This window comes from Tachyglossus aculeatus, chromosome 3 (assembly GCF_015852505.1).
Source record: "Tachyglossus aculeatus isolate mTacAcu1 chromosome 3, mTacAcu1.pri, whole genome shotgun sequence".
In the NCBI taxonomy this organism is placed as follows: Eukaryota; Metazoa; Chordata; class Mammalia; order Monotremata; family Tachyglossidae; genus Tachyglossus; species Tachyglossus aculeatus.
Window position 1 is genome coordinate 27,830,412 of NC_052068.1, and position 13,410 is coordinate 27,843,821.

The window sequence follows — 13,410 nt, forward strand, 5'->3', positions numbered from 1 at the left end:
GATCACTGAAAGTCCTAAAGATAGTCATTCAAGAACTGCAGTTTGTGGCTCATTCACCTTAGAGGCACCCACGTAAAAAAAAGACCTATAGGTAATGATGGCATTTATTAAGCACTTACTATGTGCAAAGCACTGTTCTTAGTGCTGGGGGGATACAAGGTGATCAGGTTGTCCCACGGGGGGCTCACAGTCAACCCCCATTTTACAGATGAGGTAACTGAGGCCCAGAGAAGTTAAGTGACTTGCCCAAGGCCACACAGCTGACAATTGGCGGAGCCGGGATTTGAACCCACGACCACTGACTCCAAAGCCTGGGCTCTTTCCACTGAGCCACGCTGCTTCTCTGAGATGAGAGTGAACTGCTTTTGTAGAGTCACAACCCAGCACCGACAGTAAGTGTGAAGAAAACCAAGAAATGCATCAGCTTTTGCCAGGGAAGCCAGATCTGCCAACCAAAAATCTTCATGGGCAACAGTCATTCATTCAGTTTTCTATTTATTGAGCGCTTACTGTATGTGGCACACTGTACTAAGCACTTGGGAGAGTACAGTACAACAATAAACAGACACAGTCCCTGCCCACAACGGGCTTATGGCCTAAGGGACAGAACTGAATGCCATTCCTGAATCCTGTGACTATGGTGGGCAATTTTTAAAAGTTGCAATTAGTGACAAAGCAGTAGAGACTCAAATCCAGAAATCCAGCATAACCTTTGGGAGTTTGCCAGAATGTGGCAGCAATATCATATAGGGCTTCAAGCTAATTTAAAGACATACAGTGCTGCAGTGCTATCAGGCCTCTTAAATGTTTGTAAACACCACATCTTACTGCCTCAGGAGTTGTGTCAATGTCATTTGCTGGCCATACTAATCCCGTCTTCCCCATTTGTCAGCTGTGTGACTTTGGGCAAGTCGCTTAACTTCTCTGTGCCTCAGTTTCCTCATCTGTAAAATGGGGATTAAGATTGCGAGCCCCACGTGGGGCAACCTTGATTACCTTGTATCCCCCACCCAGTGCTTAGAACAGTGCTTGGCATATAGTAAGCGCTTAACAAATGCCATCATTATTATTATTATTATTATAGTAAGTGCTTAACAAATACCAACAATGTTATTATTAAGTGGCAAAACTGTGGAACAAATGAGGGAGTCCCAGCTTTAAAGCTGGGCTCATCTCATTTGTTACTCTATTTATTACTCTATTTATTTATTTATTTATTTATTTTACTTGTACATATCTATTCTATTTATTTTATTTTGTTAGTATGTTTGTTTTTTTTGTTTGTTTTTTTCTCTGTCTCCCCCTTTTAGACTGTGAGCCCAATGTTGGGTAGGGACTGTCTCTATATGTTGCCAATTTGTACTTCCCAAGCGCTTAGTACAGTGCTCTGCACATAGTAAGCGCTCAATAAATATGATTGATTGATTGATTGATCTCAGCACAATTTGCTGGGTGGAATATGGGATGATGTGTGTAATCAATCAATCAATCAATCAGTGGTGTTTAGTTACAATACCCAAACAGATTCTGCAAGGCGAGCTGAAACGAGACATCTGAAAGCAGCTGGATAATTCATTCATTGATTCAATCGTATTTAATGAGTGCTTACTGTGTGCAAAGCACTGTACTGAGCGCTTGGGAGAATACAGTGTTTTCGGCCGATAAGGAAAACAGCCATACAAGTACCTCCTCCTTATTCTGCTCTCTCGGTTGGTCCTTCCTTAGTTCACCTTCTAACAGTACCCAATTCTCGACTCTCCCGCCTCCATCCTCTCGCTCTTGCTGCTCCCCTGGCTCGGAACTGCCTTCCACCCTCACCAAATCAATCAATCAATCAATCAATCAATCGTATTTATTGAGCGCTTACTGTGTGCAGAGCACTGTAGTAAGCGCTTGGGAAGTCCAAGTTGGCAACATATAGAGACAGTCCCTACCCAACAGTGGGCTCACAGTCTGAAAGGGGGAGACAGAGAACATAAACCATATACTAACAAAATACTAACATACTAACAAAATAAAATAAATAGAACAGATATGTACAGGTAAAATAAATAAATAAATCTAACAAATCTAACAGACAACAGCCCTTGCCATATTCAGAGTTCTCCTGAAAGCCCTCCTCCTCCAACGTGCCTTTCCCAAGCAACACGTATTATGCGCATCTTCAGCACTTATGTATTCACCTGGTCAGTTGTTCCTTCAATTATTCATCCCAATTACTCTGTTTGTAAATACTCTTCTGTCTCTTTCCTCCATTAGAGTTTAAGTTTCTTGTGGGCAGGGAACGTGTTGTTGGTTTTGTACCTCCCAAGTGCCCAGTAGAGTTCACCCCATCCAGCGGGAGCTTCGTTACCGTCATTATTGTTACCTGAAGGTTGGAGGCGACTGGGACGGACAGTCCAGCGTGGCATACTACAGTCAAGAAAGAAGTTATTCTCAGGAGAGTGTTGAGGCAGAGGCAAAAATGAATATAGCACCTGGCATTTACACCCAACAGGAGCAGTCTTTGTACGATTCCGACTGGGCCTGTCCGTTCCAGATCAGTCTTTTCAGCCACTTGAAGATCCACTTCACCATCAGTGGTATCGTGTTCAAATATGAAGAGCAGGTTCTATCAATATATTTCATGGTATTTCTTAAGTGCTCACTATGTGCCAGGCACTGTCCGAGATAATCGAGTTGGACACAGCCCCCGTCCTACACGGGATAACAGTCTTAATCCCCATTTTACAGATGAGGCCCAGAGAAGTGAAGTGATTTGCCCAAGGTTCACACAGCAGACAAGTGGCAGAGCTGGGATCAGAACCCAGGTCCTCTGGCTCCCAGGCCCGTCTGCTATCCATTAGGCCCCCCTGCTTCCCGGTACGTCTTCAGAAAAGCCCTTGTGGTCTGCTCATTATCCCAGGGAGATGACCGCAGCCCCCTCTGAAAATGAATACGGATATGGGGAAGGTGTGGACCGCATCCTCCCGTTTTCGAAAAGGGTATTTTCAGCACCGTTTGTAGTGGCCTTAAGAGCTTGGTGTTGGAATTAAATATTTGTTGTGGTTGTTACCATTTCTGGTTGGTCTCACTAATGGTTGAGAAGCAGCGTGGCTTAGTGGATGGAGCAGGGGCCTAGGAAGTCAGAAGGATCCGGGTTCTAATCCTGGCTCCGCCACTTACCTGCTGCGTGATCTTGGGCAAGTCACTTCACTTCTCTGTGCCTCTGATACCTCATTTGCAAAATGGGGATAAAGAGTGTGAGCCCCGTGTGGGACAGGGACTGTGTCCAACCTGATTACTGAGCCCCTCACTGAGAACAGTTTTTGGCACGTAATCAATCAATCAATCGTATTTATTAAGCGCTTACTGCGTGCAGAGCACTGTACTAAGCGCTTGGGAAGTACAAGTTGGCAACATGTAGAGACAGTCCCTACCCAACAGTGGGCTCACAGTCTAGAAGGGGGAGACAGAGAACAAAACCGAACACATTAACAAAATAAAATAAATAGAATAGATATGTACAAGCAAAATAAATAAATAGAGTAATAAATATGTACAAACATATATACAGGTGCTGTGGGGAAGGGAAACAAGTACTCAATAAATGTGATAGAATGAATGAATGAAGTACTATTGTTATTGCTGTTATTATTATCATGAATGGTTTGAATTAGGTCAGACTTTTCACTACCACAAAAGGTTTTTTTTCAAATCCATGCTGTGGGTAGGTTTTGACATCTTCTCTGCATTTTTAGTATGACATTGGGGCTTTGATCGCCGCATCCCAAGAAACACCAGAGCTCTTCTATGTGACAGCTGTTTCTTAAGTTAATTCCTGTGCATTCCCTGTCACTTTGATTTTGACCTTCTGTATTACCTTTGCCTCTTTGGTGTTTGGAGGTCCATAATTTATTTTTCCGATTTAAAATGCAGGTTTCTGCTCTCAACCACTTTGCTTTCTAATTGTATCCAAAGTCCAAATGCGGTGTTGTGAAAGAAATATAAAGGTGCATCAACTGACTCTTTATTGCCTCAATTCTGGGGTTAGGAGTGGTAGTTAAAATGTCAGTGACCGGTAGTCAGCTATTTAACCAGGCAATTTCTACAGCCCTAATTTTCTTTCTTTATTGGCCCTTAAATGTATCATTTCCTTCTGTACACCCCAAGATAATCGAGTTATGCAATTATGGAAAGAGTTTTCCCTATACTTTCCATACCTTTCATTGCATTGTTTTTCTTTCTTTGAATATAGCAATTGCCATTTCTGGGTCATACCAGTGGGCCTCCTAGCCCACGATATGGTTTCTGACAATGGCCACAGGATGTTTGGGGAAACTGAGGGAGAGTTGCCTTTCATGGCACCTACTTATGGGTTAGAGGCATATCAGCTGATCCATCCCCTTTCTCCCTCTCCATTTCTAACTCCATCTCCAGCTCTAGCATAATTCACCGTGGACCAGCAGTCCATGAATTGATCCAAACCCCTCATCAACCTACTGATATTTTTCCCAGCTCAAGTTTCTTCTGTTTGGGTGGAACCCACCACGTTCAAGCTTCCTGGGGTGTCTCTCCATTCTGGGGTAGGGTTTGGTGAAGAACAATTCTGGGTTTGCCCTGTCACCCCAAAATGTGATTTTGCATACTTTCAGCCATGTTCCATCTCGGTCTGTGCCTTTCCAGACATTCGCCAGCGATGATTAGGGTTTTTCTTTCTCGTGATTAATTAATAGAATCGATCTGGTCGGTCAGCTCTCCGGAGTGGACTAGTTTACAAGGACAGTGGCAGTTGCAAGGAATTGGAATTGCCCACTTCAGCAGTGCTTTGACATCCTTGATCTGTTTTCTCCTTCCCTCAGGAAAAGCTTTGCCAGCAGAAGTACAATGTCTCCTGCATAATGATTATGCCCCAATACCAAAGGCAAGGATTTGGAAGGTTTCTCATCGATTTCAGTAAGTGAAGTGCTTTATTTACATTAATGATCCAGGGAACTGATGGTTGTTATGGGAAACAGTAACATATACAACTTTATTTAACCTACCTTGTTGTTTTTATCAATAGATAATGGGATGTCTATTTATATTTGCATAGGTTAGAAAAGCTTCCTCCAGTGAAAAATGCACTGCTCTGTTATTGTACTCTAGGAAATTGGGAATAGATTTCTCTGCAGCAGTACTTGTTCACAAAGCTATTACACTGAAAGAGCCGGCTAAATTGCATTCCATTTTGTGTTGCTCATTAGCACCAAAAAAGGTAATCATTTGTGATTAAAGCTAAAGTAGGTGTTATTTCAAGACATCTGCTTTCTCAGGTTTTTTGCCTGAACAGAAAAGAAAGAGAATATTTCCTTTCAATATGCAGTTCTCTACCTGGATTGTCCCATGGGGGAGCCTTGTTCCGTCAATAATGGTTCTTAAATACTGACTTTTTATTATGCAAATTAGTTTAGCTGTCAGGTGTAAAATGCGTTTAATGTGTATTTGTATCACGGCAAACCTCACATTTATAAGGATGAGTAATATGTAAGTAGATTCCCAGAGTAAACACGTAAAGTATTTGAACATCTAGTTTGGGTACACCCCAGAGAGAGCCAAACCGGACTGAGAGTGTTCGTTGGATAAAGTTGGTGAAGTATGAAATGCCTAGCTGACCAGCTAGGAATTTGGGAATTTTCCAGTCTTGTGATAAGTTTTAGTAAGCCGATCTCACTCATTGAAATTACTTATAATAATAATAGTAATAATGGCATTTATTAAGCGCCTACTATGTGCAAAGCACTGTTCTGAGCGCTGGGGAGGTTCCATGGTTATCTACTATCTACTTATTATCTACTATAATCTTATCTATAAGTAGATAAAATTATCTACTTATCTAGATAATCAAGTTGCCTGATTGAGTCATGAGAGAAAATTCAAAAATAGGGCATTTAGTAATTAGTCGGTGACTATCTTTTAAGGATTCGGTGTAACAATCGCTATTTTATTTTCAAAACGGGCCACTTTCTTATTATGCATTTCTTTTATTTGTATTTTTCCTTCCAAATTTAACTTCACCTTGCCTTTTAGTCGTTCGTAATCTTCCCATCTCTTTCTTTTCTTTACTTTTTAATCATTCATGAGACCTACCCTAGTAATTTTGTCATTCCATCAGTCTCCTTTCATTGTTTTGCATGGATTACAATTTGGCCCTGCTCTCTTTTCTTGGTGTTATTATCAATTCACAAGAAGGAAAGAATTGCATTCCATCAAATGTTTTTATTGATGACCTACTGAGTGCAAAGCACTACACTTGGGAGAGTTCAGCAGAAGCAATCAATCAATCAATCAATCGTATTTATTGAGCGCTTACTGTGTGCAGAGCACTGTACTAAGCGCTTGGGAAGTACAAGCTGGCAACATATAGAGACAGTCCCTACCCAACAGTGGGCTCACAGTCTAGAAGGGGGAGACAGAGAACAAAACCAAACATACTAACAAAATAAAATAAATAGAATAGATAGGTACAAGTAAAATAAATAAATAAATAGAGTAATAAATATGTACAAACATATATACATATATATCACGGCACGTTCCTTGTCCTCAGGGAGCCTACAGTCGAGCTCGTTGTTACTGAACATCTGCGGAGAAGCCTTGGAGCAAATTAATTAAATTTACAATTTTCATGAGTGGTCATTGTGATCTTGAAAAAGCTAGATTTATTTTGATGTAATTAATAAAATATAGAGTATTCAACCTCCACGGTGCTATTTCATGATTGTTATGGAAATTCTCTTGAGAAACTCTATATTGGTATCAAGACTGATTGTCACCTAACTGTATACTTTAGTAGGACTTTTCTCTCAGTGTCTTTAGTTCCATAGTAATAGATTTAAAAAACCAGGAAAATAGAATTTTGAAAGGACTTTTTTTCATTTGACTAAATGAAAACTCTTGGGAGCTAGATAGTAAAATAAAAAATGAATTCAAGAAAAAACATGAGTAAGTATATTGGTTTCTCATTCTACTTTGTAAAATGAGAAAATGATTGATATATAGAACCATTTTACTAGTTGGTGATTCTGAACTGAGTTACGTACTTTGTGGGCTATCAAGAAGACTTATTTCATAGGAAATACCTTGAAGTGTGTGTTTTTTATTCCTATCATTTTAGATTGTGTTGCAATAATCTTAGCATTACTGTTTGTTCTTTCTTGCCGAATCTGTGGCGTGGGTGTAATATTAAGTGTCTCTGTAACTGCTTCTCCGTCTCGAGCCTAGCCCCGATCATCTGGTCTTGATGCAAGGCCTGTCTCGTTTGTTGTTCACTCCTCCATTAGTTGATCAAATAGTATCGATTAAGTGCCCATGGGAGCATGATACTAAGGCACCACACAAAACTGAATCCAAAAAGAGACGCCGTCTCTTTCCACAGATAATAATAATGATTATGGTACTTGTTAAGTGCTTACTATGTGCCAAACACTCTTCTAAGCACTAGGGTAGATACACGTTAGGTTGGACGCAGTCCCGTATAGGGTGCTCACACTCTAAATTTTTGTTTTACAGATGAGGTAACTGAGGCCCAGAGAAGTGAGTTACCCAAGGTCACACACTAGATTTGTGGCAGTGCCGGGATTAGAACTCATGACCTCCCAGGCCCATGCTCTATCCACTAAGCTATGCTGCTTCTCAACACTATAGACCAGCCTGGACGGTATAGGCAGTGTACAGCGTATAGACAGGAGAGCAAGAGGCGATAACAAATAGAGCTCCAGTTACCTCAGTAGTTCTGGTTTTTAAACTGCTCCCTCCTACAATCAATCAATCAATCAATCAATCGTATTTATTGAGCGCTTACTGTGTGCGGAGCACTGTACTAAGTGCTTGGGAAGTACAAGTTGGCAACATATACAGACAGTCCCTACCCAACAGTGGGCTCACAGTCTAAAAGAAGCAGGGTGGCTTAGTAGAAGCAGCGTGGCTTAGTGGATCGAGCACGGGCCGGGGAGTTGGAAGGTCATGGGTTCTAATCCCGGCTCCGCCACAGGTCTGCCGTGTGACCTTGGACAAGTTACTTCACTTTTCTGGGCCTCGGTTACCTTATCTGTATAATGGGGATTAGGAGTGTGAGCCTTATGTGAGACAGGGACTGTGTCCAATCTGACCAACTTGAATGTATCCCACTGCTTAGAATAGTGCTTGGCACATAATAAGTGCTTAACAAGTACTATAATTATTATTATCAGTGCCGTGTTTACAGGCACTAGTTTCCCCAGCCAAGTCCGAGGGAGGAATGGTTTAAGGAACGGAACTATTGGAGTGCTAGGATTATCTGTTGCCAATGTTGCCAATTTGTACTTCCCAAGCGCTTAGTACAGTGCTCTGCACACAGTAAGTGCTCAATAAATACGATTGATGATGATGATCTGTCGGGTGCCTCTTCTCCTCCTCTTCCCCTCCAAACACCTCCACCTTCAGGGTTGCGGGGAAGCAAGCGATTACCAGCTTTGGGGGTTCTGCCACTTGCAGGGAAGGATAAGGCCCAGATCAATCAATCAATCAATCGTATTTATTGAGTGCTTACTGTGTGCAGAGGACTGTACTAAATGCTTGGGAAGTCCAAATTGGCAACATATAGAGACAGTCCCTACCCAACAGTGGGCTCACAGTCTAGAAGGGGGAGACAGAGAACAAAACCAAACGTATTAACAAAATAAAATAAATAGAATAGATATGGACAAGTAAAATAAATAAATAAATAGAGTAATAAATCTGTACAAAGATATATGCATATATACAGGTGCTGTGGGGAAGGGGAGGAGGTAAGGAGGGGGAGAGGAAGGAGGGGGCTCAGGCTGGGAAGGCCTCCTGGAGGAGGTGAGCTCTCAGTAGGGCCTTGAAGGGAGGAAGAGAGCTAGGTTGGCGGATGTGGTAGCTTGGCCCCAGATGTGTCAGCTAAGCAGCAAGGGATGATGAAGAGAGCACAGTCCTAAAAAACAGTAGGTTGTGAATTCTAATCCAGGCTCCGCCACTTGTTTGCTGTGTGCCCTTAGGCAAGTCACTTCACTTCTCTATGCCTCAGTTACCTCATCTGTTAAATGGGGAATAAGACCGTGAGCCTTATCAATCAATCAATCAATCAATCGTATTTATTGAGCGCTTACTATGTGCAGAGCACTGTACTAAGCGCTTGGGAAGTACAAATTGGCAACACATACAGTCCCTACCCAACAGTGGGCTCACAGCCTTATGCAGGACAGGGACTGTGTCCAAACCGATTTGCTTTATAACCACCCCAGCACTTAGTAGAGTGCCTGGCACATAATAAGCACTCAATAAATATCATTACTATTATTAGTAGTATTAGTATTATTACCCATTTTGCCCAACCCTAAAACCCGCTCTGAATTTAGATGAAAAGAAGGAAAGACAACCTTGATTGTTTTATTCCAGTTACGGAGCAAGGAAAAATGTACTTTAGAAAAGTATTTAATCATTCTGTTTTGGATCTAAATGGGTGGTGAGGAGTCCCAGGAAAGTGAGCAAGCGGGAAAAAAAAAATCCGAGGTAGAGAATGGGAAAGACGGATGTGAATATGGGCCCCACGTGAACATGGGTTAGGAATCGATGGGGGCCATTCCTCTCCACAATAGCTAATAGCTCCATAGTTTGAGGGGCAGGTGGGCAGCCATAGTTACCCCGACTCACCTTACCCACTGGAGCCAGGCCCATAACTCGCCCCTAAATTGGGCTGCGAGGTAATTTTGCACCCTCGCCAAGGCCCAGGGCCCTGCCAGGGTGGGCTAGTACTGTGGAGTCTTTGACCCCACACTTGGAGAAGCAGCGTGGCTCAGAGGAAAGAGCCCGGGCTTGGGAATCAGAGGTCATGGGTTCTAATCCCAGCTCCGCCACTTGTCAGCTGTGAGACATTGGGCAAGTCACTTAACTTCTCTGTGCCTCAGTTCCCTCACCTGGAAAATGGGGATTAAGACTGTGAGCCCCATGTGGGACAACCTGATTACCTTGCATCCCCCAGCGCTTAGAACAGTGCTTGGCACTAAGTAGGTGCTTAACAAATGCCATTATTATTATTATTATTGTTGTTGTTGTTATTATTGTTATTATTATTACTATTTTATTATATCTCTGTTAAGCCCCACCCCAAATTCTTCTTCTTCACACTCTAAATGAAAAATTGGCACCTAGAGTGGCAGAGGAGTTGTGTAAAGTGCAGATGGTTATGTACGTATCCAAGTAGTCTTCTAGCACAGGCCTAGGAGTCAGAAGGACCTGCACACAGTAAGCGCTCAATAAGTACGATTGATCTTCTAGACTGTGAGCCCGCTGTTGGGTAGGGACCGTCTCTATGTGTTGCCAGCTTGTACTTCCCAAGCGCTTAGTACGGTGCCCTGCCCACAGTAAGCGCTCAATAAATATGATTGAATGAATGAATGAAATACGATTGAATGAAGAAAGACCCGAGATCTAATCCAGACTCTGCCACATATCTGCTGTGTGACCTTGGACAAGTCACTTCACCTCTCTGGGCCTCAGTTCCCTCATCTGTAAAATGGGGATTGAGACTGTGAGCCCCGCGTGGGACAACTGGATTACCTTGTACCTACCGCAGTGCTTAGAAACAGTGCTTGGCTCATAGTAAGCACTGAACAAACACCATCATCATCGTCATCATCATATGTGTTTTTTGAATACTTTTCTTCATTTCTTGCTGGACTAGGCTCTGGTCACAGTTAACTCTCAGAGGAATGGCTCCTGCTCTCTCGAGCTTACGCTGTACAGACGTGGTGGCCGAGATGTAACTGTAAATGTTCATGGACTAAATTTTGTGTTCTTGGTTGTTTTTTTTCTTTTTTTTTCCCCCTTTCCTGTTTCGAATTAGGACAGAGGACAGAGCTAAAGAAAAACGTGGGATAACAAAACTCTTAATCCGGCTCCCGACTCCGCCAGTTGTCAGCTGTGTGACTTTGGGCAAGTCACTTAACTTCTCTGTGCCTCAGTTACCTTATATGTAATATGGGGATTAAGACTGTGAGCCCCACGTGGGACAACCCCATCACCTTTTAACCTCCCCAGTGCTCAGAAAAGTGCTTTCCACATAGTAAGCGCTTAATAAATGCCATTATTATTATTATTATTATTAATCCATATCTTCTAGCTTCTTCCATCTTAAATGGAGTCTGGTGGGGGAGGTGGGTATTGTATCCTTCACTTCCATGTAAGGAAAACTTCTTGGAAGACCTAAAGAATGATTTTTGAAAATAAGGAGGAACAAAATGTAACAGCTGTGGATTGGAAAATTATTCCAGACAGAAGCAGCAATATGATAGAAGGAAGTGAGTCTTGGAAACAAGAAGGCTACACTTGGAGTAAAGGAAATGGATAACAGAGTAACAGAAGTTGAGAGAGGTAAAATTAGACTATGAGAGCCTAGAAGGCCAAAATGAGAAACTTAAATGTGATATAGAAACAGTGGGAGCCTCCAAAAAGTTATAAGGAATAGGATAAAGCAGTTGGAAAGTAGGTTGTATGTGGAAAACCTAAAGGATTAGGAGTTGTTGGTCTGACGAGGGGAAAACTGAAGAAAAGAAGTGATTGTGAGCTCCATGCAGGACAGGGACTGTGTCTGATTGTTTTGTTGCTACCCCAACACTTATATCCCAGTGCTTGAAACCTAGGGAGTATGTAATAAATAGAGCAATAATAAGTGGGCAAAAATTTCAGCTATAGGATTTAGATGAGAAATTTGGAAGAATAATCAGACAAGACCTGGGAAAAAGTTACTGAAGTTTTTTTCTGGAGGCAGAGAATTGAACTGGATGATTTCTCAAGTCACTTTAGGCCCTCTGTTCAGCAGAAAAGGCAAGAGAGTTCACTTTGGTGAGAGATTTTTTTTAATGTTTAGAACTTCGGCATTTTCAGATTAATAAACTAGATTAATTAATTTTTTTTGCATATGCCCTAGTTTAATAGGAAAACAGGTGCGTTTTCAGTAAATCAAACGATTTCTGAAGTAGAGAAACCTTTCTCATACTGTATTTTCTAGCTAAATTAGCTGAAACAAGATTAGAGAGAAAGAATGTGTGCATCAATGCACATGCAGTCCTCTATGTTCAAAGATGATGATGCTGCTGAGGGTGAAATCTTATTCATTCAATCATATTTATTGAGCGCTTACTGTGTGCAGAGCACTGTACTAAGCGCTTGAGACGTACAGGTCGGCAACATATGGAGACGGTCCCTACCCAACAACGGGCTCACAATCTAGAAGGGGGAGACAGACAACAAAACAAGACAAGTAGACAGATGTCAAAACCATCAGAATAAATAGAATTATAGCTATGTGCACATCATTAATAAAATAGAGTAGTAAATATGTACAAGTAAAATAAAGTAATAAATATGTACAAATATATACAAGTGCTTTGGGGAGGGGAAGGGGGTAAGGCAGTGGGGGCGGCGATGGGGAGGGGAGGAGGAGAGGAAAAAGGGGGCTCAGTCTAGGAAGGCCTCCTGGAGGAGGTGAGCTCTCAGTAGGGCTTTGAAGGGAGGAAGAGGGCTAGTTTGGTGGATGTGTTGAGGGAGGGCATGGTCCAGGGGTCGATGGCAGGACAGGCGAGAACAAGGCCCAGTGAGGAGGTTAGCGGCAGAGGAGCGGAGGGTGCGGGCTGGGCTGGAGAAGGAGAGAAGGGAGGTGAGGTAGGAGGGGGTGAGGGGGTGGACAGCCTTGAAGCTGAGTGAGTTTTTGCTTGATTTAAAGGTTGATAGGCAACCACTGGAGATCTTTGAGGATGGGAGTGACATGCCCAGAGTGTTTCTGTACAAAGATAATCCAAGCAGCAGAGTGAAGTATAGACTGAAGTGGGGAGAGACAGGAGGATGGGAGATCAGAGAGGAGGCCGATGCAGTAATCCAGTCGGGATAGGATGAGAGATTGAACCAGCAAGGTAGCGGTTTGGATGGAGAGGAAAGGGCGGATCTTGGCGATGTTGTGGAGGTGAGACCGGCAGGTTTTGGTGATGGATTGGATGTGAGGGGTGAATGAGAGAGTTGAGTTGAGGATGACACCAAGGTTGCAGGCTTGTGAGACGGGAAGGATGGTAGTGCCATCTACAGTGACGGGAAAGTCAGGGAGAGGACAGTGTTTGGGAGGGAAGATAAGGAGCTTAGTCTTAGACGTGTTGAGTTTTAGACGGCGGGCAGTCATCCAGATGGAGATGTCCTGAAGGCAGGAGGAGATACGAGCCTGGAGGGAGGGAGAGAGGGCAGGGGTGGAGATGTAGATTTGGGTGTCATCAGCGTAGAGATGATAGTTGAAGCCGTGGGAGTGAATGAGTTCCCCAAGGGAGTGAGTATAGATCGAGAACAGAAGGGGACCAGGAACTGATCCTTGAGGAACCCCTACAGTAAGGGGACGGAGGGGGAGGA

The 13,410-nt window shown here is 42.8% G+C and overlaps 1 protein-coding gene across 1 annotated transcript in view; it reads left to right on the forward strand.

Annotated features, from left to right (window-relative positions):
- Positions 1-13,410, forward strand: part of KAT6B (lysine acetyltransferase 6B) — a 346,051-nt gene that overhangs the window by 275,041 nt on the left and 57,600 nt on the right. The window contains 1 exon segment of the mRNA XM_038743525.1: positions 4,842-4,935. Coding sequence (XP_038599453.1) covers positions 4,842-4,935 — 94 coding nt within the window.